This window comes from Manis pentadactyla, chromosome 6 (assembly GCF_030020395.1).
Source record: "Manis pentadactyla isolate mManPen7 chromosome 6, mManPen7.hap1, whole genome shotgun sequence".
In the NCBI taxonomy this organism is placed as follows: domain Eukaryota; kingdom Metazoa; phylum Chordata; class Mammalia; order Pholidota; family Manidae; genus Manis; species Manis pentadactyla.
The window spans coordinates 138,451,183-138,476,333 of NC_080024.1; the positions used below are offsets into that span (position 1 = coordinate 138,451,183).

General features: G+C 33.7%; 1 protein-coding gene across 1 annotated transcript in view; it reads left to right on the plus strand.

Moving 5' to 3' along the window:
* Positions 1-25,151, plus strand: part of DCC (DCC netrin 1 receptor) — a 1,164,464-nt gene that overhangs the window by 521,068 nt on the left and 618,245 nt on the right. Inside the window, exons 4-5 of the mRNA XM_036918577.2 lie at positions 14,992-15,142; positions 16,354-16,490. Of these exons, the coding sequence (XP_036774472.2) occupies positions 14,992-15,142; positions 16,354-16,490 (288 nt within the window). The remainder of the gene's footprint in view (positions 1-14,991; positions 15,143-16,353; positions 16,491-25,151) is intronic.

A 25,151-nucleotide genomic window follows, 5' to 3' on the forward strand; every position in this document is an offset into this window, starting at 1 on the left:
TTTGTAGTCTTTAAACAGATGATTACTATTCTAGATCATCAGGAAATAACTGTAGAATAGTAGCAGCAGATGATAAATCCATAATGAGAAGTTTAATCTACCTTCTGGGGAGCCTTGACTCCCATGTCTAGGAATTTAGACTTGATGCTATTCACTTTTTTGATGATCAGGAATCCTTGAAAGTTTCTGAGCAATGGATACCATGATATAAACATACACACAGAAAAACAGAGACAAGGAAATGAAGAGCAATTCATTAACATATTACCTGATATTTTTTCTTTTTTTTTAATATGTATACATTCATGTAACCATTGCCAAGATCAAGATATTGAACATTCTCAATAATTTTTATTCCCCCTTCACCTATTTCATCAATCCTCTTACCTCCCACCCCTAAGGTAACCTCTGTATTTATGAGTCTATTTCTGTTTTTTTTGTTTGTTCGTTTATTTTCTTTTCTGGATGTCACATATAAGTGAAATCATATGGCATTTATCTTTTTCTGTCTGACTTATTTCACTTAGCATGATACCCTCTAGGTCCAGCCATGTTGTCACAAATGGCAAGATTGCATTCTTTTTTATGGTCAAGTAATATTCCATGGTATATACATACCACAACTTTTATTATCCATTCATCTATTGATCAACATTTAGATTCTTCCCATATTTTAGCTATTGTCAACAAAGACATGATAAACATAGTCATTCATGTAGCTCTTCAGATTAGTGATTTTGTTTTCTTTGGGTCAGTTCCCAGAAGTGGAATTGCTGGGTCATATGGTATTTCTGATTTTAGTTTTTTCATAAGCTTCCATATGACTTTCCATAGTGACTACACCAATTTGCAATCCTATCAGCAGTGCATGAGCTTTCTCTTTTCTCCACATCCTTGCCAACATTTGTTGATTTTTATCTTGTTGATATTAGCCATTCTGATTGGCATGAGGTGATATCTCATTGTGGTTTTGGTTTTCATTTTCCTGATGATTAGTATTTTGACCATCTTTTCATGTATCTGTTGGCCATTTGTATATCTTCTTTAAAAAAAATGTGTAGTCAGGTCCTCTGCTCATTTTTAAATCAGATTATTGGTTTTTTTGTGTTGGATTGTTTATGTCCTTCATATATTTTGGATATTAGCCCCTTGACAGCTATATCATTTGGGAATATGTTCTCTTATGTCAAAGGTTGCCTTTTCCTTTTGTTGATGATTTCCTTTGCTGTGCAGAAGACACTTTTAGTTTGATGCAGTCCCATTTGCATATTTTTGCTTTTGTCTCCCTTGCCTGGGGAGACATATCCAAAAAAAAGTTACTAATACTGATGTTCAAGAATTTACTGCCTGCTATTTTTGTATCATACTTAATGTTTTTCACTGCATTAAAGGATTTCCTCATAGTTTGCTTTCTTTTTCAGGCTAGTTTTGAATAAAAACTAATTTTTTACCATGCTATACACAGGACTCTCTTATTCTTTCATACCTCTAAGTTGGATAAAATGGTTTATTGTGGTTCTCTCTTATATTTACTTAGAAAAGAATAAGGCCTAAGGACCATATTATATTAAGACCATGTGAAGTTCATGTTTCCTAAATATATTTTTAAATTAAAGTATTATTGATATACAATCTTATGAAGGTTTCACATAAAGAACATTGTTGTTTCAACATTTACCCATTTTATCAAGTCCTCATGCTCCCTATTACAGTCACTGTGTATCACCATAGTATGCTATTATAGAGTCATTACTTGTCTTTTCCATGTGGTATTGTCTTCCCTGTGACCTACCTATATAGTGCCCTTTAATCCCATTCTCACTTCCTGCCCACCCTCCTCAGCCCCTCCCCTTTAGTTACCACTAGTGCCTTCTCAGAGACTGTGAGTCTGCTGCTGTTTCATTCCTTCAGTTTTGTTTTGCTGTTATACTACACAAATGAGTGAAGTCATTTAGTATTTGTCTTTCTCAGCCTGGCTTATTTCACTGAGCATAATACCCTCTAGCTCCATCCATGTTGTTGCAAATGGTAAGATTTCTTTTCTTTTTATGGCTGAATAATATATTCCATTGTATAATGTACTACATCTTCTTTATCCATTAATTTACTGATGGACACTCAGGTTGCTTCCATATCTTGGCAATTGTAAATAGTGCTGCGATAAACATAGGGGTACATATGTCTTTTTGAATCAGGGATCTTGTTTTCTTTGGGTAAATTCCTAAGAGTAGAATTACTAGTTCAAATGCTATTTCTATTTTTAGATTTTTGAGGTACCTCCATATTGCTTTCCACAATGGTAGAACCAATTTACATTCCCACCAGCAGTGTAGGAGGGTTCATTCCCCTTTCTCCACATCCTCACCAACATTTATTGTTGTTTTTCTTTTGGATGTTGGCCATCCTAATTGGTGTGAAGTGATATGTCATTGTGGTTTAAATTTGCATTTTCTTGATAATTAGTCATGTGGAACATCTTTTTAGAATTGCCTGTTCACATCCTCTGCCCAATTTTTAATCAGGTTATTTGGTTTTTGTGTGTTGAGGTTTGTGAATTCTTTATATACTTTGGATGTTAACTCCTTATTGGATATGTCATTTATGAATATGTTCTCCCATACTATAGGTTGCCTTTTTGTTTGATAGTGCCTTTTGCTGTACAGAAGCTATTTAGTTTGATATAGTCTCACCTCTTCATTTTTTATTTTGTTTCCCTGCCTGAGGAGATATGTTCAGGAAAAAGTTCCTCATGTTTATATTCAAGAGATTTTTGCCTGTTTCTTCTTAGTTTTATGGTTTCATGACTTACATTCAGGTCTTTGATCCATTTTGAGTTTACTTTTGGTGTATGGAGTTAGACAATAATCCAGTTTCATTCTCTTCCATGTGGCTGTCCAGTTTTGCCAGCATCAGTTGTTGAAGGGCTGTCTTTTCCCCATTGTATATCCATGACTCCTTTATTGTACATTAATTGGCCATATATGCGTGGATTTATATCTGGGCTTTCTATTCTGTTTCATTCATCTATGGATCTGTTCTTGTGCCAATAGCAATTTTTTTTTTATTACTGTGGTTTTGTAGTAGAGCTTGAAGTTGGGGAACATAATCCCCCCAGCTTTCTTCTTCTCAGGATTGTTTTGGATATTTGGGGTCTTTTGTTGTTCCATATGAAATTTAGAACTATTTGTCCTAGTTGTTGAAGAATGCGGTTGCTATATTGATAGGGATTGCATTGAATCTATCAATTGCTTTAGGCAGGATGGCCATTTTGACAGTATTAATTCTTCCTCTCCATGAGCATGGGATGTATTTCCATTTATTGGTGTCTTCTTTAATTTCTCTCATGAGTGCCTTATAGTTTCCAGAGTATAGGTCTTTCACCTCCTTGGTTAGATTTATCTGTAGGTATTTTATTCTTTTTAATGCAATTGTAAATGGACTTGTTTTCCTGGTTTCTCTTTCTGCTAATCCTCATGTTTCCTAAATATTAGGTCAGGTTTAATCCAGATTACAATGAAGTGGTCATATGGGGTCTATCACATGAAATCCTATTTCCATGGATTCAGCTCATATTTAGTTAACATTGATCAATTAATGAATATTTAGAATTTCCAATTTGAACTATTACTATAACAAGTTGTTAAAAGCATAGAGTCTTATACCAGACTAAGTAGAAATCTCAGTTTCACCATTAACTAGCTGTACAATTCAGGGCAAATTTCATAATCTAAGTCTTTATTTATCTTGTAAAATGTAGAGAATGATATCATATATTTCATAGGCTTTAATTTAATAGGCCCAGTAAATGCCTGGAATTGCTAAGTCCTTAGTAGCTATTATAATTACTTTCGGATTTTAGAAATTCTAGACTTCAATAATTTGATTTTCATGTCAAGATGATCTCTCTGATAACAAATTACCTGATTTTGATTCTGGATATCTAGTAGTTAACTTACCTGCTATTAGTTAATTGTACATTTTATGTTCTCTGCCTTAGTGCTGTCTGATTTCTGCACTTCCTTTTCACATCATCAGAAGCCAGAGTACCCTGCAGCTATTTCTTCCCTAATAACTCATTGCTGCATGATTTTCACTCTTAATATTACCTTACCATCAAAATTTCTTTTGCTGTATGGAAAATTGCAAGAGGCACTGGCTTAGAAATAAGAGAAAATAAAGACTTCTACTGTTTGATCCTTATTACCACTACCATTTCATCTAATCTTCTAAAATCCTTATTTACCTTGCCTGTTAAGAAAAGAGTTTGGACTAGAGCAACCTTTCCAAATATCACTACCAAGGAGCTCATTTATTATTTCATTCTGCATTCATCAACAACTCTGCCTTTGTAAGCACAGTATTTAAGAGTTCACATTTGCTAGACAAACTCTAATTATTAAGAACCATAGATCTATGCTAAAACACAAGGTTCAAAAATCAATCCCATAAAATATGAAATTGTCCTACTTTTAGATTAATTAAAACAAAAACAAAAGTTTCAAGTTGGTATATATTGTCACAAAAAGTACATTGAAAGAAGATAGGATACCTTTTATTGTATACAATTGGCCATGCAGTAAACCAAATTCCATGTCATGATATGTCCCCACTCCCCTCAGATGATAACTTCAACCTACCTGCTTTCGGGAACCAGGGCTGGGCAGAGCACAGAAACCAATGGACAATCATGTTTTGTTAAGAGTTAGTTATTGTAGGGCAAGTCTTTTAATCAATGTGAGATAACTGAGATAACCAGTGTTGCACAGACAGTTGATGAAATTTCATTCAGATGCAACAAAGTTTAATAGGTTATTACCTAAGCTGACTTACTGTAGATAATAGACAATATCTGTTTGGTTTTTGAATTTGTTAAAATATGTCTTCATCCCCTAATACTATTTTGGGGGACATCAACAGGGCCCATGATTCCAAATTGAAGGCCTTGAAATACTGGGGCATCTGTTAAATTTTTCTTGCCATATCTACTATTCTAATGTCACTAGTCATCTCTTCCTCACCAAATATGTCCTCTATTCCTATTCATCCTTGATCTTGAGTAATGTTAGATATTGATTATAGTACTGTCCTTCTTAGCTCCCATTTCCTGAAAGGTTGCTACTTTATATAAGGTCAAAAGTAAAAAAATAAAAATGAGAGAGCCTGTTATGTCCCAAGAATCCATTGGAACCAACATACAGTTAGCTCTGTGTTTATTAGGAATGTGGTACTTAGCAGTCCTGTGTGTGTGTGTGGGTATCTGAAGGGTCAGGCTGTCTACCCTGATTCACAAACAAATAAGAGGCTTTCTCTAAGAGTGTTTGGAAGTCAAACCTATAAGCTGTGAGTGAAGAAGTCACAAATATTAATAAAAGGTCCAGTAGAGTTTCCTTCTCTGGTCCTATTTGACATCATCTTATTCCTGGAGAATTAAAAAAATAAAAGACATAGTCAGTTATTCATTATGGGCACAACTTTATTGATTTAACTTTGGCCAAATAAGAAATAACTCAAATACTTTTGGTTATCAGAAACAAGAGTTAGAATAAAAACTCCATTACTTTCTCTAGAAAGTTTTAAATGCTTCTTTGAGCATTTATATAAAATATGAAGATTTCTGGGTTCCCTAAACTAACTTTGACACATCATAGTGTCAGCATTTGTTTTCTGGGATCCTACTGTCAGCTGTAAAATTTTAAAAAATAATAATTCTATAAATGAAAAATCACTTCCGTCAGACCTGCTACAAAATGAAACTGATAGACTCAAAATTTGCCTGTGAGACAGAAAGGATTTGTAACCATATGTCAATGATAAGAATAGGCATTCCCCTTTCTTCCTCCAAAATAACTATAAATAGCAATGTGTGTGTGTATGTGTGTGTGTGTACATGGAGAAAGAAAGGAAATATGAACAGATGTAGGAATATTTACAGAAAGGGAATGTCATTTTTAGTACTCAACTGATATAAATGAGGAAGGGAAGTAATGGATTCAGAATGATGAATCATAGCTCCTGAGAAATGGCTCCCTTCTCCCTCTCTGTTCATAGCTCCTTGGCTTTTGGCCAGGTAGGGTGTTTTTTTTTTTCTCCATATTTTTATTAAATACATTTTGATTCCTGTGATCAGCCTGGTTTAGGCAGCTTTTTAAAATAAAAGACACTCTAAACACAGTTAGATTGAGTTTCATGGAATTTTTTCACTTAGAGCACATATTATAGTACATACTTATGTTTGAAGACACATGGTGCCTGATGAATTTTCTAAAAGAGAACTCGATAGGGAATGGCTAAGGAGCCAGCAGGAGAACACTAGGTCAGCCTGGAACTGAGGATGCAGACAGAGGAAACTAGCTCCTTGAAGTTATATTAATCTCATAGGCCTTGGAAGAAATCAAAGAGAATACCCCATAGTAGCCTGCAAGGTCCTTTTATTTCCAGTTGGAAAAGTGTTTTGTTTTCCATTGAGGCAGTTATTAATAAAGAAAACCAAAGAGCATATACAATGAGGGGAAACAAAAAGTTTGACATTCAGAAAACGTAAAACATAAAACATAAAACATAAAAGAAAGTATTAGTTGTATTGAGGAAGGCAGTTATGAAATTGTAGAAAAACAGTATGTTTTCTTGCTGACACAGATGCCAATAGTCCATGATTCAGCTTCTCTGTTCTTATTCTTTAGATTCAGCCATGTTAAGTTTAGTGTTACAGTTCCTAAATATTAGTTTAGGAAAATGGCCCCATTGTAAGAAAATCATTGTCATCACAGGTTGAGCATTCATTCTACTTTGCCCAGGAAAACCCTGGTCACACCTCATGTCATAGAATAATTATAGAGAGTTACCTTTCAAATGTATCGCAAGTTGAATAATTTGTCTCATCAATCTGGTCATCTATCATGAGCAAAGTCAAAATTATGTGGCTCCAGGATATTTGGGAAAACCTGTGAACGCAGAAAGTCAAATCTAATTTCCTGCTTACCTCACAAACTCAACTAAGTAATGCCTAATAGAAACCTTTTCTCTTACTTGTTTTAAATATCTTTAGACAGAAAATACTCTCCACTTTCAGTAGAGTGCCTTCCCCATGCCTCTTAAGGGCATGGGCTCTGAAGACAGTTGAGTTTGTATTTCTGAATATGTGAAGTGTAGGTAACTGTGTCAGGTTGTATGATTCAAGATGTTTCTTGACTTCTAATAATCTATTGCTGAAAGACAGCAGTTGGAATTATTTGGGTTTTGTATTGCCTTCCTAAATGTGAAATAACATAATAATAATGAAGAGCAAGAGGCATATTTAATCTTTCCATTTTTACTTGAAAGATGCTAAACTATCCCCATTTTGGAAGGAAATGGACTTCTTGAATGCATAAAAAAATAGCTTATTTGTTGAGACTGTGTTCATTAGTTCCCAAAGTTTGGTCTTTGGACTCTGGCATTTCTTGAGATACCTTTAAGGGATCTGTGAGGTCAAATCTGTTTTAATGATCATGCAAATATGTTTTTGTATTTTTTCACCATGTTGACTGAAGAATGTCTTTGAGGAATCAGTACATTTAAAATTTTATTAATTCTCAACCCTTAAATACGTATATATTTTTAATATCCTGCATGTTAAATGGGAAATACACGTGAAGTATGTCTAAATACAAGGAGTTTTTGAGGGGTAAATGCTTCAGCAATCATTTGAGCTTCAAGCTGAATTAGCTACTTTTTTTTTTTTCAAGCAACACCATTTCTATTTTAAGGGACAATCAACAGAAAAACTGTAGCTATGCACAGTAGGATACTAGTTAGATGTCTTCTTAAAAATGAAAAAAGTGAGCCATTCAAATCCAGGAAAAATTGTATTTGCTGCCAAAGATGAAATTCTAGTTTTTAAGTTAAGATTAGAAATTTGGTAAACTTGTATCCACTATAGGGAGCTTGACAGCTTCTCAACATTAAAAGGCCTTTCTCCTGGATTTGGTGCTGATAGTAACAAATGGAATTTTTTGATACTGCATAATGAAATGTGTCAACATTTGGAAGAGCTGTCTAATTCAGTGTACCATTCCAAATGACCACTGATTGATGCGACAAAATCATGCATGGGTAAAGGATCAGCTCAAAATGCAAGATAGGCCAATGGATTTTTATATAACAGCACAAAATGTTTCTTGACATGGAGTCAGCTTCTGTATTGCAACTGACTTTCCAGAAACTACTTACTGAAATTACTTATTGGAGTGTTAATGGATGAAATCTACAATTATCTGAAAAGGCTATCATAAGATACCTTTTTTTGTCCAACTACATATCTGTTCAGGTCAGATTACTTTCATGTAATTCAATCAAATCAACATACCAGAACAAAATTGAATGTATAAAATAACACAACAGTATAGTTATTTTCTATGAAACCACTCATTTAAAAAAATTTACAAAAATGTAAAGTACTATCATTCTTCTTGCTAGTATTTTTGCTTTGGAAAATACAGTTTTAAGTATAATTTTTTGATAGGTTATGGCAAAATATTTAATAAATAAATAAATATTTGTAGAAACCTCTCAGTTTTTGATTTTTAATGTGGCGAATATTTATAGCTATAACCTACACACACAGAAGGTCTTTGGGGCCCTTAGTAACTTTTGAGTACAAATGGTTCCTGAGACCATTTTGAGAGTCACTGCCATTTTCTGAATGATTGTAGATCAGTCTTCCCCGACTCAGATAACAGGTTAAGGTAAAGTAGGCCAAATTTCCTATTAAAAAAGTTAGGAAGGGTGGAAGGAAAGGGAGAGAAGGGGAGTGGAGGGGAAGGGAAGGAAGCCTAAGCAAAGGCAGCATATTGCCTTGAGGTGTTTCTACACTTTCATGCAATCTGTGTATGTCAGGTACAGTATCTCTGTAATGACTGTTTTCTCTGTTTATATACTATCATCTTGCTCTCTGAGGAGGATTATCTGTGCTGACACCAGGGTCACAATGAGATCAGGTCAGAGAATCAGGCTAACATTTCTCCACTGACAGGTGAAAGCTAAACTGGTTTTTAGTCTAAACAAATCATGACTGCTTGTAATTAATTTAGAAAAAAATGGTTGCATAATTCTGTGCATTCACGTCTTTGTGCATCATGTTAATGAGGTCTGCTTTAGTATTTTTAATATAAAATCTGACATTAGGAAAAAATTAACTTTTGCTGATTTTATTTAAAGCTACCAAATATGTTTTCTAGAATCTACCCTTGCATCTTCCTACCACTTTTATCTTAAAATATATTAAGCATCCATAAAAATATATGAAATATATGCACAGCTTAAAGACTAAAACTGAAATGACCATTTGTGTACCTATCACCATATTAATGAAATAGAGTGTTACACACTAGTATTCCAGTGCCATTTCCTGTGATAAAATCATGTTCATTAATTCACTGGAAAAAATTGTTATGTTTTATTAGCTGAATAACTCCATTTGGTCTGAATAGTCAGTGCCCTTATAGGGAGAACCAAAGTGATTTTTATGAGTAATTACTAATTCCATCATACTTCCATTAAAATCAGTGTAGTCAACAAAAGGCATGACCTGAAATTTCAAGTTCACCCTCCCAGGCTTTTCACTCTATACTATTATGGAACCTGGAGGGAAAACTTTAATTTGCCCTTAAATTATCTGCCTGGTGTTTTAGTCATTGACTTGTATAATTTCTTGCTTCTTGTATAATTCCCATCCACTTTGCAACACTTGAGTTTAAAATAACTCTTTACTCTAAAAATAACATATGTCCTTATAAAAGCCTGTAGAAAATACAGAAAATTCCAAAGATGAATATAAAAACCACCCATAATTCTGTCACACAAAGATAATCTCGGCAATGATATCTCCAGCCTATTTTAAAACATAAATACATGTTCTTCCTGCTCGTTTAAAACCCCCCCCCACGTTTTAAAGGGAAAAAAAAGGCAGTGATTTATTGCTGCATAACAAACCATTCCAAAATGTAGTGACTTTAAACAGCAATTTATTATCTCTTACAATTCTGTGGTTTATCTCAGCAGTTCCTCTGCTGGTTTCACGTGAGCTTACTAACTGTGCACATTTGGCTGAGGTGCAGAGGGCAAGATGGCCTCGCTCATGTCTGTCAGTTAGCTGGTGCTGGTTTTTGGTAGGGGGACTCAGTTGTCCCCCATGTGCCTTCTGCAACTGGCTAGGCTAACATGGCATGCTTAGGTAGAGCCATGGCAGGAATCGTAAGGCCTCTTGAGGCATTGGTTCCAGAATGCATACAATGTACCCCCACTCAATCCACTGGTCAAAGTAAGACACAGAGTCAGGCCACATTTAAATCATAGGGAACTAGACCCACCAATCTGGATTTGAGGAACTCAAACAATTTGTGATCATTTTTAATCTATCATAACATTATAAGACATATGAACTATTACCTATTAAAGAAAATGTCTATAAGTTTTTTGGGAACTTGTATTATTATATTATTATTAGAATATTAGAATTTAGTAGATTACATTAGAATTTATTAGATTATATACTTACGTAATATTAATACTACATACTTATATAAATATATATTAATTTTATACTTATATACATTTAATATATATTAAACTTTATATTATTATATAAGTATGTAATTAATATTAGAATATTATAATTTGTTAGATTATATACTTACAGAGAAATATCTTTGGAGAAATGAAACTTAATTTATCTGTCAATAGCTGATATTTTTATACATGTTATCAGATCACAAATCCCAATGCCTAGAAAGACACAAAGACAATAAAAATAACAAATGGGCCAGATCAAGATTGAAGTAATCTTAGAATATGTATGCTCTGTCTAAAAAAGTAATAGCCGAAAGATGGTTCTTTTGTGGCAATATGAGTCCACATGTTGGAGTTTCATATGCCTGAACAACTGATGTTTTAAAGATAAAGACAAAATCTCAGCAAGTTATTTTGTTTCTCAATAAATTGATTCTAAGGTTTATATTGAAAGACAAGACATCCAGAATAGTCAAAACAATACTGAAGAAGAATGTCAGAGGATGCACAGTGCCTGACATCAAGACTCATTATAAAGCTACGACAGTCAAGATAGTGTTATATTGGCAAAATAATAGGCAAATAGATCAACAGAACAAAATAGAGCTCCCTAAAATAGACCCATACAAATATAGTCAACTGATCCTTGACAAAGGAGCAAAATCAAGTCAATGACGAGAGGAGTATAGTCGTTTTGACAAATGCTGCTCTAACAATTGGACATCAATATGAAAAAAAAAAATCTAGACAGAGACCTAAACTTTTGCAAAATAAACTCAAAATGGATCATAGACTTAAAAGTAAAACATAAAACTGTACATATTCCCAGAAGACAACATAGGAGAAAATCCAAGCATGAGACCTAAGAGTCTGACAATGAATTTTTAGGTACAACACCTATAAAACAATCTATGGAAGGAAAAATTGATAACTGGGCTTTGTGAAAATTATTTCTTCTCTTCAAAAGACAATGTTAAGAGAATGAAAAACAAGCCACAAACTGTGAAAAGATTTGCAAAACACACATCTGATAAGGACTGTATCCAAAATATACAACAAACATTTGAAACTCAACAGTAAAAAAATAAATAAACCAATGAAAAAAAAACAGGCAAAATACCTGAACAGACACATCACCGAAGAAGGTATACAGATGAAAATTAAGCATTTGAAATACATTCAACATCAAATGTCATCGAGGAATTGGAAGTTAAAATACCTATTAAATGACACTAGATACCTGTTAAAATGGCTAAAATCCAAAATGAGCATGCCAAATGTTTATGAGGATGAGGAACAATAACTCCCATTTCTTGCTGGTGGGAATGCAAAATTGGAGAGCCACATTGGAAACAGTGTGAGAGTTTCTCACAAAAGATCAACATACTTTTACTATACAATCTAGCAATTGCCATTCAAAATATTAACCTAATTGAGTTGAAAATTATATCCAAAGAAAAATCTGCACATGGACATCTATAGGAGATTTGCTCACATTACCAAAAACTGGAAGCAATAAAGATGTCCTTCAGTAAGTGAATGAATAAACAAACTGATTCATCCATACAGTGGAATATCATCCAGCAATAAGAGTAAATGAGCTATCAAACACAAAACGACATGGAGGAACACTAAGTGCATATTATAGTAAGTGAAAGAGATCAATCTGAAAAGTCAACATACTGTCTAATTCCAAATATATGATATTCTGGAAAAGATACAACTCTAGTAAAAAGAAAAGTGATTGTCTGGGGTTTGGTATAGGGGTGGTAGGGGAGGGATGAATAGGAAAAGTTTATGGGATTTTTAAGGTGGTGAAACTATTCTATATGATACTGTAATGTTGGATACATGACATGCATTTGTCAAAATTCATAGAACTATACAACACAAAGAGTGAACTTTAATGTACACTATGGACTTAAGTCAATAGTAACATATCAGTATCAGTTCATTGTCTGTAACAAATGTATCATCCTAATGTAAGAGTTAAAGATGGGAAACTGAGTTTTGGGAGATGAGCGACTGATACATGGGAATTTTCTGTACTATTTGTTCAATATTTTTAAAATGAAAATTTAAAAATAAAAATAACACAGAACATAATCATTTGTGTCACATGATTTTGCTTTTTTGATAAAAGAAAGTATAATAGTGTGAGCTGAAATAATAGTTTAGCTGAAATATTGGTTCTTTTGTGGGTAAATAAGAATATTGAATATAGGTCCCAGGTAAATTTTATTTAGCCAGAAGATCAAATTAAGTAGATCTTACTTGATTTACACACACACACACACACACACATTATATATATTATATATACACACACACACATAGGATATTATAGTATATATACACATAAACACACATACACACATGATATAGTATTATACAATGTATGTAACTGCAGCATTTCTGCTGCGGAACAGGTGGTGGAAGTAAAGCATTCAGATGGACTGGACTCCATTATAAAGATGGCTGTTTAGAAACGCACATTTCAGGGACTCGTCCATTTAGGAAATTTATTGTTAAGCAACATTACCCTTCAAGCCATTTTCCATTTCGTTGAAAAATCACTTTTAAGAAAGGAAATAACATATACAACTAGCAGTTTTTTAAAGTTTTGAAACATGTTTTCTACAATATTTGTTTAATAAGGATTAACACATCTGAAAATTCTCTTCAATATTTTTATCGTGAAGACTATTTGTTTTGATTGCTGTAACAACCAGAAACAGATGTGGGAAGACTGAAAAAGTGTGAATTTCTCTTTCTCCACACAAACAGTACTTTAGATGACAATTACTATCCCAACTGTTAACTAGAGAACTGGTTTTCTTTAACCTGCGATCAACGTGTATGGAGTTCGGTCAAGCCAAGGGAGATTAACAACAATGTTAAGATGTGTCCCAGACCTCCATCTACATCACTTCCTGTCTCATCACCCACAGCCCACTTTATGATGCAGTTGGATCTCACATTCTTTGGCAACTCTCCATCCACCCTAATACTTTAGTTTTTAGGATTTCATTGCTTCATTTTTTTTTTTTGCTTCAAGATATTACTATGAGTTTGCAAAACAACAAATTACATGCTAATCCCATTTAATGCATTAAGTTGAAAACAGCCTTAATTACACAAAATCTCAATCATAATATAAGTTAGTCATGGGGATGAAAGTACAGCCTAATGAATATAGGCAATAGTATTGTAACATCTTTCTACATTGACAGTAACTACACTAGTTGGGGTGAGGATTTAATAGTGTAGATAATTGTTGAATCACTATGTTGTATACTTGAAACAAAAATAATATTGTATAGCAACTATACTTCAATAAAAATATTAAAAATAATCTAAATTAAACCTTTATAGAGATATGTGGATTGTAATGGGGACCTGGAAATCAGGGAATCTTATCTTAAATAAATTAACTTTGAGTGATAGAAATATAGTCAGTAGGTTGGGTCAGAGAATATTACCATGGTGGGGAGGATTTCCTTCAAGGCACCCTTCCATAGACTCCTGCTGTATCCCAGGCATTAGGACATTAACTCTCAGAGATTTCTCTTGACAGTAGTGAACCCTGTGCTTAGAATTTTATGATTTTTTAAAAGTTAGTCCACCTGATATAATCTTAGCAACTTTGGATCACATGAGTTCTAAGGTAAATGGAGTGAGTGTTTAGGTTGAATAGACACTCTTTCAGTTACCTGCTAGTAAAAATGAATAATGTTGTATATATAGTACTAGAAAATGCAGTGGGAGAAATGGAAGCATGTAAGAGCTCTTCATTTACCCAGCGTCTTAGCTTTAGGAACAAACACACTAGTTGCAGTGTCATTAAACATTAAAAAAAGCAGAAGGCTTAAAACATTCAAAGTTATTGTTATGAAAAACAAACTTTAATGTGACTTCCATCTTAAAGACAACAATTATTTTATCAGTATATTCTATGTTCTACTCCTTAATACTTGCATGTTATATAACACAATTCTAAAATGTTTGTTTATCTTATATCCCAAACCACGGAAACGATAAAGCTGAAAGAAGCAAAATATATATTAGTGGCAGGGAAACAGAACGTAGCATTCTTTTTTGGGTGATAACTTTTAGAAAACTTAATGATAATATTGTCCTGTTTTCTAATGATAAATCAACAAGGCCTTCAGCCTACATGAGTGACTGAAGAAAAGGTTTTGCCCTTTTTCTTTTACCATGATGTCATCCATAGCTAAGAATATTCGAGTATCATAATCCTAGAAACTAAGGATGGAAAAACTCCCCTAGGAGTTTATTTCATTTATTAGTATCTTACCATTTTTCTTTTCTTTCTCTCCTTCACTGAGTCTTGTTAGGAAAGAAAGAAAAAAAAGGTTCAAACTATATCATTTACCTTGGCAATGTTTTTCCTAAAAGATGTGGTCTTGTATTTTCTTTCTACAGATCCAGGACTCCATAGGCAACTTTATTTTCTGCAAAGACCATCCAATGTAATAGCCACTGAAGGGAAAGATGCCATCCTGGAATGTTGTGTTTCTGGCTATCCTCCCCCAAGCTTTACCTGGTTACGTGGAGAGGAAGTCATCCAACTCAGGTATTATATATATCTAAGAGTTTTATTAATGTGTTGTACTGTTTATCTTTCTCTAATTTGAAACAGACGCCTAGAAATACTGGGATCTTTTATAATAATTGAATATCTTTCCACATCTCTTGACATTATATAATATATGAAAAATGTTTACCCACTGGGATAAAGGGGTAGGGAACAGAGTCAAATTCATGAGATCAATCCAGAAAGGAAATGTAGAAAGCCAGGGGTGCTTTTGTGATGGTCCTGCCCAAGGAGTCTTCAACAAAGATACACTTTGGAAGATTTCATACTAAGGAAGTGATATAGAAAACTAAGTATTTCTTAAGAAACTAAAATTTCCTGAATTCAAATATATAGAATGGCATTATACGGTCTGTGAAAATTTTTTTTTTAGCTCCAATTATCTCTCTCACCATCCCAGATATAACAAATATTTAAGATAGATAGGAGGAGAACTTGGCTGGCTTTGAATTACTGGACATTAATATTAAGACATAGTTAGAATGTAAACTCTCAATAGAATGGAACACTTAGTCTGAAACGTTTTGATTAAATGGATTTCAATTAAGAAATTAATTTCATTAATTTTGAGGTCTGGCATGCTCCTTTTTAACAAATTCATTTTCTGTGGCAAGGTAGGTTCATAGACAATAATTTAATCTTCAAGTTTCATCTACTTCAAATATTTATTTATGTAACAACAAAACATGGTATAGTATCACAATACTTCCGTGGATATTAAAGCATGCAAGATATTGGGCTGCACCTTCAGCATGTTAAGATGTGTTTTCTGAGTATAACCAGGTCTTGGTGCAGTATGAAGTGTGGTTTTCTACAAAGATTATTAAATTGGATGTCAGAACACAGAGCGTTGATGTTCATTGTGGGGAATCACTCCTCTGGACCTTCTGGTCCTCAAATCCAAACTGAGAGAATTGGACCTGATTATCTATACATTTATTTTCAGTACTAACACATTAGTTCTAAGTTTAATCTACTTCATTTCTTTGATCTCTGCACACAGCCTTCCCATGGGAGCCTTGAATTAATTTCTGTTCAATAAATGTGATGCTCTGAAGGCCCCATGAAAGAGTTTCTTAACAATTTTATAATTTGATCTTTCGTGGAGTTCATTTAAACTTCTGAGTATCTTGCCTGGTATACATGTATATCAAACTACTCTCTAATTTTACATGCCTTATGGCTTACAGGTCCAAGAAGTATTCTTTATTGGGCGGAAGCAACTTGCTAATCTCCAATGTGACAGATGATGATAGTGGAACTTACATCTGTGTTGTCACATATAAAAATGAGAATATCAGTGCCTCTGCAGAGCTCACAGTCTTGGGTAAGTTAATGGCTTGAGATGAGTTTGCATTGTCCTGTTCAACATATAGTAGCGTGACACTTTAAATATTTATAACTGAACTGCTTCCTATGTTTATTAGTGTGAAATTGCAAAGTACCAATATTCCACACATGTCTTGACTCTTTGATAAATTGCACAGGGGTTAAATGGAGTGTTTGAATACTTGCTCATTGATTAAAATTCAAATACATCACTCTTCAGTCTAATTATTCCACTGATTTTTCTGAAACCCACTAACAGTTACTATTTAACAAATGTGTATTAAATATCAAAGGAGAGGTTCCAAAATATCTTATGTGGGGAAAATAAATGAACAAAAAAATGAGAGAAATGGTATAAAAAATATGCACTTGAGTGGAAAAGTCAGATATCACTTGCAATGCCAAGGTCCCTGGCATTAAATTCAGATGTATTGGTAAGATTGTTTTATTAATAAGGAAATATTGTAAATATCATGTTGAAAGTAAACCATTAAAATCAAATATATCTAAGGAAATCTTGCATAGCAGTAATCTAATTTCAACAAATTTAAGGGTATATATTATTCAGAAAGGCAGGGTACCCACTTATTTTTGTAAATTATGTGGTTGGTACTTAAACATCATCTCCAGATTTCTCTTAGCCAGTTTTATTTGAAACATGTAGCTCAAAGAAAGTGCCTTAACATTTGAATTTCAGTAGCATTTTCCTGTACCAAAAACAACAAAAAAGTCATTCACCAGTCCTTGGGTATTTTCCCTCTGGAGTAAATCTTTTTACCTTTTAAAGAGTCCAAGAAAAAATCACAGGCTCTTTAAAAGTTATTCAGTAGAAATAAAAAGGTATAGTGGCTGATTATATCTGCTAACCTATATCATATTATTATTATGCTATCCATTTTGGTTTTTGGCTTAAAAGTTTATTCAGAAAATGCTTTAATCTGCTGACAAGGTAATAACGTGTAAGATGGGTGAATCACTGGGTTGTTTGTTCTTTGATTAAACCATAAATATTAAACTAAGAACAGGCAAAGGGCTTTAATTCTTTGGTTATAGAGGTTACATATTCTAACTAAAATATCAGCTGTCTTTAAAATAGCAACAATTTAATTTACTCTTTCTTTATATGGAAGTTTATTGGTGAAAAAAAGAACTTTTACATATGAAACATCACAGTAACAAAGAATGTCTACTATAGATATTCATCTTGTAATGTGTATTCCTGATCATAAGGTAAATGCAGTTATGGAATGAGCTAGAATTTATAGTGATTATAGGTAAATTGCAAATATAATGGATCAATTCATGTCAAGTTCACAGTATTTAGATATATAATGCTTCATTGATATCTAAGCAAAATGTATATAAATTCTGACTTGTGAGGATAAACTAATTAACTAAGAAATATGCACCTGACATACATATATGCCCATATATTGACATTCATGGCAGCTTCCTCTGTATGTTCCTATACACATGTGTATATTCTCCAGTTCTTTATTATTGAACATTATCTTGTTTCCAAGTTTTATTTATTTATTTTTTTAAACACACACTAAGCTGATTGTTCTTATATATCTTTGGCATCTATTTGCTTATACCCTAAGGAAGAATATTGCAGAAATGTTTATACTTTCAACAGCAGTACAAGAATTTGCCCCTCATCAAGAGTACATTCCTCTCTATACACCAATATTTCCCCATCTAACACTTTTATAAAACGGAGTCTCCCTGTACTAGAATGATTTATTACCAACCTGATGCAGAATCAAATCAACTACCCCTAAAGTGAATCAAGTCATAGACAAAGAGAACAGAATATGACACCAAATTATATAAAGAATGGAGGAGGAAGAAAAAGGAGGAAAAAAAAAAGAACCTTTAAGTTGTGTTTGTAATAGCATACTAAGTGAGTTAAATTAGACTGTCAGATAGTAAGGGAATTACCCTTGAACCTTTGGTAACCAAGAAACTAAAGCCTACAATGGCAATAAGTACATACTTATCAATAATCACCCTAAATATAAATGGTCTGAATACACCCATCAAAAGACATAGAGCCACTGAATGGATAAAAAAACAAGACCCATCTGTATGCTGCCTACAAGAGACTCACTTTAAACCCAAAGACATACACAGATTGAAAGTAAAAGCAATGGAAAAAGATATTTCATGCAACTAATAGGGAGAAAAAAGCAGGAGTTGCAGTACTTGTATCAGACAAAATAGACTTCAAAACAAAAAAAGTCACAAGAGACAAAAAAGGACATTACATAATGATAAGAGGGTCAGTTCAACAAGAGGATATAACTATTATAAATATCTAAGTACCCAACATAGGATCATTATATATGTGAAACAAATACTAACAGAATCAAATGGGGAAACATAATATAATGCATTCCTTCTAGGAGACTTCAACACACCACTCACTCCAAAGGACAGATCCACCAGACAGAAAATAAGTAAGGAGAGAGAGGCACTGAACAATACATTAGAACACATGGACCTAACAGACATCTGCAGAACACTTCATCTGAAAGCAACAGAATGCACATTATCCTCAAGTGCACATGGAACATTTTCAAGAATCAATCATATACTAGACCACAAAAAGAGCCTCAGTAAATTAAAAAAGATTGACATTGTACCAACCAGCTTCTCAGAGCACAAAGGTATGAAACTAGAAATAAATTACATAAAGAAAATGGAAAAGCCCACAAACATATGGAGGCTTAATAACATGCTCATAAATTATCAATGGATCAATGACCAAATGAAAACAGAGATCAGGCAATACACAGAGACAAATGACAATAATAATTCAGCACTGCAAAATCTGTGGGATGCAGCAAAGGCCATGCTAAGAGGAAAGTATATTGGAATACATGCCTACCTCAGGAAAGAAGAACAATCCCAAATGAACAGTCTAAATTCACAATTAATGAAACTAGAAAAAGAAGAACAAATGAGGCCCAAAGTCAGTAGAAGGAAGGACATAATAAAGATAAGAGCAGAAATAAATAAAATTGAGAAGAATAAAACAATCGAAAGAATCAATGAAAGCAGGAGCTGGTTCTTTGAGAAAATAAACAAAATAAATAAATGCCTAGCCAGACTTAAGAAGAAAAAAAGAGTCTACACCATAAACAGAATCAGAAATGAGAAAGCAAAAATCATTATGGACACCACAGAAATACAAAGAAAAATGAGAGAATACTATGAAAAATTATATGCTAATGAATTGGATAACCTAGAAGAAATGGACAACTTTCTAGAAAATTATAACCTTCCAAGGCTGACTGAGGAAGAAACAGAAAATCTGAATACACCAATTACCAGCAAGGAAATTTAATTGGTAATCAAAACACTACCTAAGAACAAAATACCCAGACCAGATGGCTTCACTGCTGAATTTTACCAAACATTTAGTGAAGGAATACCCATCCTCCTTAAAGTTTTCCAAAAAGTTGAAGAGGAGGGAATACTCCCGAACTCATTCTACGAGTCACTCTAATACCAAAACCAGGCAAAGACACCACAAAAAAAGAAAATTGCAGACCAGTATTCCTGATGAACATAGATGCAAAAATAGTCAACAAAATATTAGCAAACAGAATTCAAAAATACATCAAAAAGGTCATCCATCAGGATGAAGTAGGATTTATTCCAGGGATGCATGGATGGTACAATATTCGAAAATCCATCAACATCATCTACCACATCAACAAAAAGGACAAAAATCACATGATCATCTCCATAGATGCTGAAAAAGCATTTGACAAAATTCAAGATCCATTCATGATAAAAACTCTCAACAAAATGGGTTAGAGAGCAAATACCTCAACATAATAAAGGCTATATATGACAAACCAACAGCCAACATTATAGTTAACAGCAAGAAGCTGAAAGCTTTTCCTTTAAGATCAGAAACAAGACAAGGATGCCCACTCTCCCCACTTTTATTCAACAGAGTTCTGGAGGTCCTATCCATGGCAATCAGACAACACAAAGAAATAAGGCATCCAAATTGGCAAGGAAGAAGTTAAACTGTCCCTGTTTGTAGATGACATGATAATGTACATGAAAAACCCTAAGGGATTCACTCCAATACTACCAGATCTAATATCTGAATTCAGCAAAGTTGCAGTATACAAAATAAATACACAGAAATCCATTGCATTCCTGCTCACTAACGATGAACTAGCAGAAAGAGAAATCAGGAAAACAATTCCATTCACAATTTTCATCAAAAAGAACAAAATACCTAGAATAAACCTAACCAAGGAAGTGAAAGACCTATACTCTGAAAACTACAAGACAGTCATGAGAGAAATTAAAGAAGACACCAATAAATGGAAACACATCTCATGCTCCTGGCTAGGAAGAATTAATATTGTCAAAATGGCTATCCTGCCTAAAGCAATATACAGATTCAATGCAATCCCTATCAAAATACCAACAGCATTCTTCAATAAACTAGAGCAAATTGTTCTAAAATTCATATGGAACCACAACAGACCTCGAATAGCCAAAGCAATCGTAAGAAGGAAAAATAAAATATTGGGTATATGCTTCCTGACTTCAAGCTCTACTACAAAGCTACAGTAATCAATACAATTTGTTACTGGCACAAGAGCAGACACATAGACAAATGGAACAGACTAGAGAGCCCAGATATCAATCCAAGCATATATGGTCGATTAGTATACGATAAAGGACCTATGGATATACAATGGGGAAATGACAGCCTCTTCAACAGCTCGACAGCTACATGTAAGAGAATGAAACTGGATTATTGTCTAACCCCATATACAAAAGTAAACTCAAAATTAATCAAAGGCCTGAATGTAAGTCATGAAACCATAAAACTCTTAGAAGAAAACATAGGCAAAAATCTCTTGAATATAAACATGAGCAACTTGTTCCTGAACACATCTCCTTGGGAAGGAAAACAAAATAAAAAATGAGCAAATGGGACTACATCAAGCCCAAAAGCTTCTTTACAGCAAAGGACACCATCAACAGAACAAAAAAGCATCCTACAGTATGGGAGAATATATTTGTAAATGACACATCTGACAAGGGTTTAACATTCAAAATATATGAAAAATACACACACCTCAACACCCATAAAGCAAATATCCCTATTAAAAAATGGGCAGAGAATATGAACAGACACTTCTCCAAATAAATTCAGATGGCCAACAGGCACATGAAAAGATGCTCCACATCACTATGCGGAGAAATGAAATTTAAAACCACAATGAGATATCACCTCACACCAGTTAGGATGGCCAACACAGAAAAGACTAGGAACATCAAATGCTGGTGAGGATGCGGAGAAAGTGGAACCCTCCTACACTGCTGGTGGGAATGTAAAGTCGTTCAGTCATTGTGGAAAGCAATATGGAAGTTCCTCAAAAAACTAAAAATAGAAATACCATTTTACCTGGGAATTCCACTCCTAGGAATTTACCCAAAGAAAACAACTTCTCAGATTCAAAAAGACATATGCACCCCAATGTTTATCACAGCACTATTTACAATGGCCAAGGTATGAAATCAACATAGTGTGCATCAGTAGATCAATGGGTAAAGAAGATGTGGTACATATACACAATGGAATACTATTCAGCCATAAGAACAAAACAAAACCTACCATATGTAACAGCATGGATATACCTAGAGGGTATTATGCTCAGTGAAATAAGTAAGGCAGAGAAAGACAAATACCAAACGATTTTTCTCATTTGTGGAGTATAACAATGAAGCAAAAATGAAGAAATAAAATAGCAGCAGACTCAAAGACTCCAAGAAGGTACTAGTGGTTACCAAAGGAGAGAGGTGTGGGAGGGCGGAAGGGGAGGGAGGGAGAAGGGGATTGTGGGGTATCCTGATTGGTGCACATGGTGTGTGTGGGGTCATATGGAAGACAGTGTGGCTCAGAGAAGATAAATAGGGACTCTGTGGCATCTTATACTACACTGATGGCCAGTGACTGCAATGGTGTATGGGGAGGGCCTTGATAAGAAGAGTGAATGTAATAACCACATTGTTTTTCTTGTGAAACCTTCATAAGAGTGTATAGCAGTGATACCTTAATAAAAATATATATATAATATTAGAAAGAAACAGTGTCTCTCTCTGTTCTACTTTGCATCCCTATTAAATTCAGGATTTATTTTTAGAATTCTACTGGGCATTTGGGTTTTATATTTTGTGAATTGACTGTCAATCTGTTTTGATCTTTTTACATTTACATTTATTGACATATTCATCTTTATTTTGTGTATTTGCAGAAATTCTTTATATAGGAATAACAGTAACTATGCTGTGTGTGTGTGTGTGTGTGTGTGTGTGTGTATATTATATATACTGTTGTTAATGTTTATATTTTGTATAAGATACCAATTCTTTTTCTTTATGATTACTAGTTTTTTTTGCTGCTAGGCTTATATTTTTATTCTAAATGAACCACCGTATTTCCTAAAATATGGTTATAGGTTACATTTTTAATGTGCAAACTAGAAGCATTATTAATTTAAAAAATAGTTGTTTATATCTTGGGTTTTTGTTTATTTTTTAGGTATCCTCTTATTAATTGGGTATATGTTTTAAAGATTTCCTGTGACCTAGGGTGACCTATAACTATTATAGAAGACATGGTTTAGTGTACGAGGTGATTTTAGTACTGTTTTAACTATTCTATCTAAGCTTTGAAATGAATGTTGATATAATAAAATCTTTGATAAGTCTTTGACTCTTCTGATAAAAGGTTAAGTTCATCCTGTAGGAATAAACTTATAAGAAGAATAGTAGTAGTTAAAAAACTACTTTGTTTTTTAAGTAGGAGATGACAAGTATAGAACTTCATTATCAGTGGTATTGAAATTTAGTTTTCATCATTTTTAAGAATTTAAGCATAATTTAAATTTTTCATAAGATAGAATCCCACAAAAAATCCAATTTTGTGGTTATAAGCTTTAATCATGCATTTTATTAGACTCTTGTTTTGCTTTTCAACTTGTGACCCTTTCCTGTACTTAGACTGGCTTTGAATGTAAACCTAAAGGAAGCAACAGACTTTCATGTAGGATGTCATTTTATATACAACCAGATAAGGAGAAATGCTATGGGCTTCTTTCAGAGTTCAGTTAATGTGCATTAAATATAATTTAAAGCATTTACATTTACATTTTAAAATGAAAACTGAAAGTTCCATAATAATTGAACCTCTTGGAGAAATCTATATTAGTCAGGATAAAGGACAACCTTGCCTAAAATAAACAAAATATAAATTTACATGTATTTTTAATAATAACCATTTATATTAATGTCTGATTAGAATAGCTATCAATTAGTCTCTGTGGACATATTTTGAGAACATGCATTGCACTAGGTTCTGGTAAGGCTGAAAAAGGTTTGAAGTCTGGCTTTGATGGGCTTTTGTATAGCTGCAAATTCACACAATCAGTTGCACTAATGACTTCTGGGTAAAGTGTTTTTTTCCCATGCTGTATGGAAACGTGGAATTTGTGGAGGTATGAGGGGGTTGATGTTCTGCTCTCATAGAGCCCAAAGCAGTATTGGCAGAAGTTCTGAAGAGGAGAACACAGATGGAGGCTCTCTGTATCCTGTTCCTAGCTTATATTTTGTTTAAAGCCATAGTGCCATGGTTATTTTTTAAACTCACTTATTTTTCCTTATCAGTTTTCTAGAGATATGTTGGGTAGAACTGGCACAAACTGGCTTTGTAGGAAAATAAGTCTGTTCTTTGCACGTACTAGAACACTTGGAACCAAATCAGAGAGTTTTCCCCTTGCTTCCATACCCATGAGTGGCACATATCATCTCACATGTTGCCAGAGTTTATACTTCTCCCAGTGTACACCACTGAGACGAAGTCCTTTGAGGCAGGTGCTAGCCCTGAACAAGAGTGTCCCTTAAGGGACAAGGATCCCAGGCTCACCCTCTAAGAATATGTTCAGGAGGATTTTCTCTACTGACCTGATCATGTCCACCTTACATAGATAATGTTCTTTTAGCTTGATGGCAGTGGATTCAGAATACTTTAATATATATAATATATATACTTGTATATTCCTGTATATGCATGTGCATAATATATACCTGTACATATACACAATACATATATTTTTTCTATTTTTGAAAAGAATTCTTTTTAAAATCCTATATTCTTTCAAATGGATGTGGTTATCTCAACCATTTAATAATATACTGAACCTGCAAATGGTTAGATAAAAGACTCAGCTATTCATAAAGTTTTAGAAAAATTATCTTAAAAGTGAGTCAAGACACAGATTAAAATGCGTGGGGGAAGTTAAAAGCCCCTGTTACAAACTATAATTTTGTAATGTAATGAGATGGAAAAGTTCACATTAGTATCTCACTGATTTTGAGTAATAAAACAAGATGGCCGGATATATTATAGTGAGCTAACCAGTTACAGTTTCTAGTCCCATATATGCAACTGAACCACAGTAGTGAGATGACAACCAACAATTGAATGCCTCTTGTGTACTCAGGCAAGTACTCATTGGGCACAGAAAGAAACATGCAACACAGATAATGGCTTCAAAGACTAGTTAGGTAAACAGACAAGAAGTAGGCCATTGCTAAAAAAAAAAAAAAAAAGCCA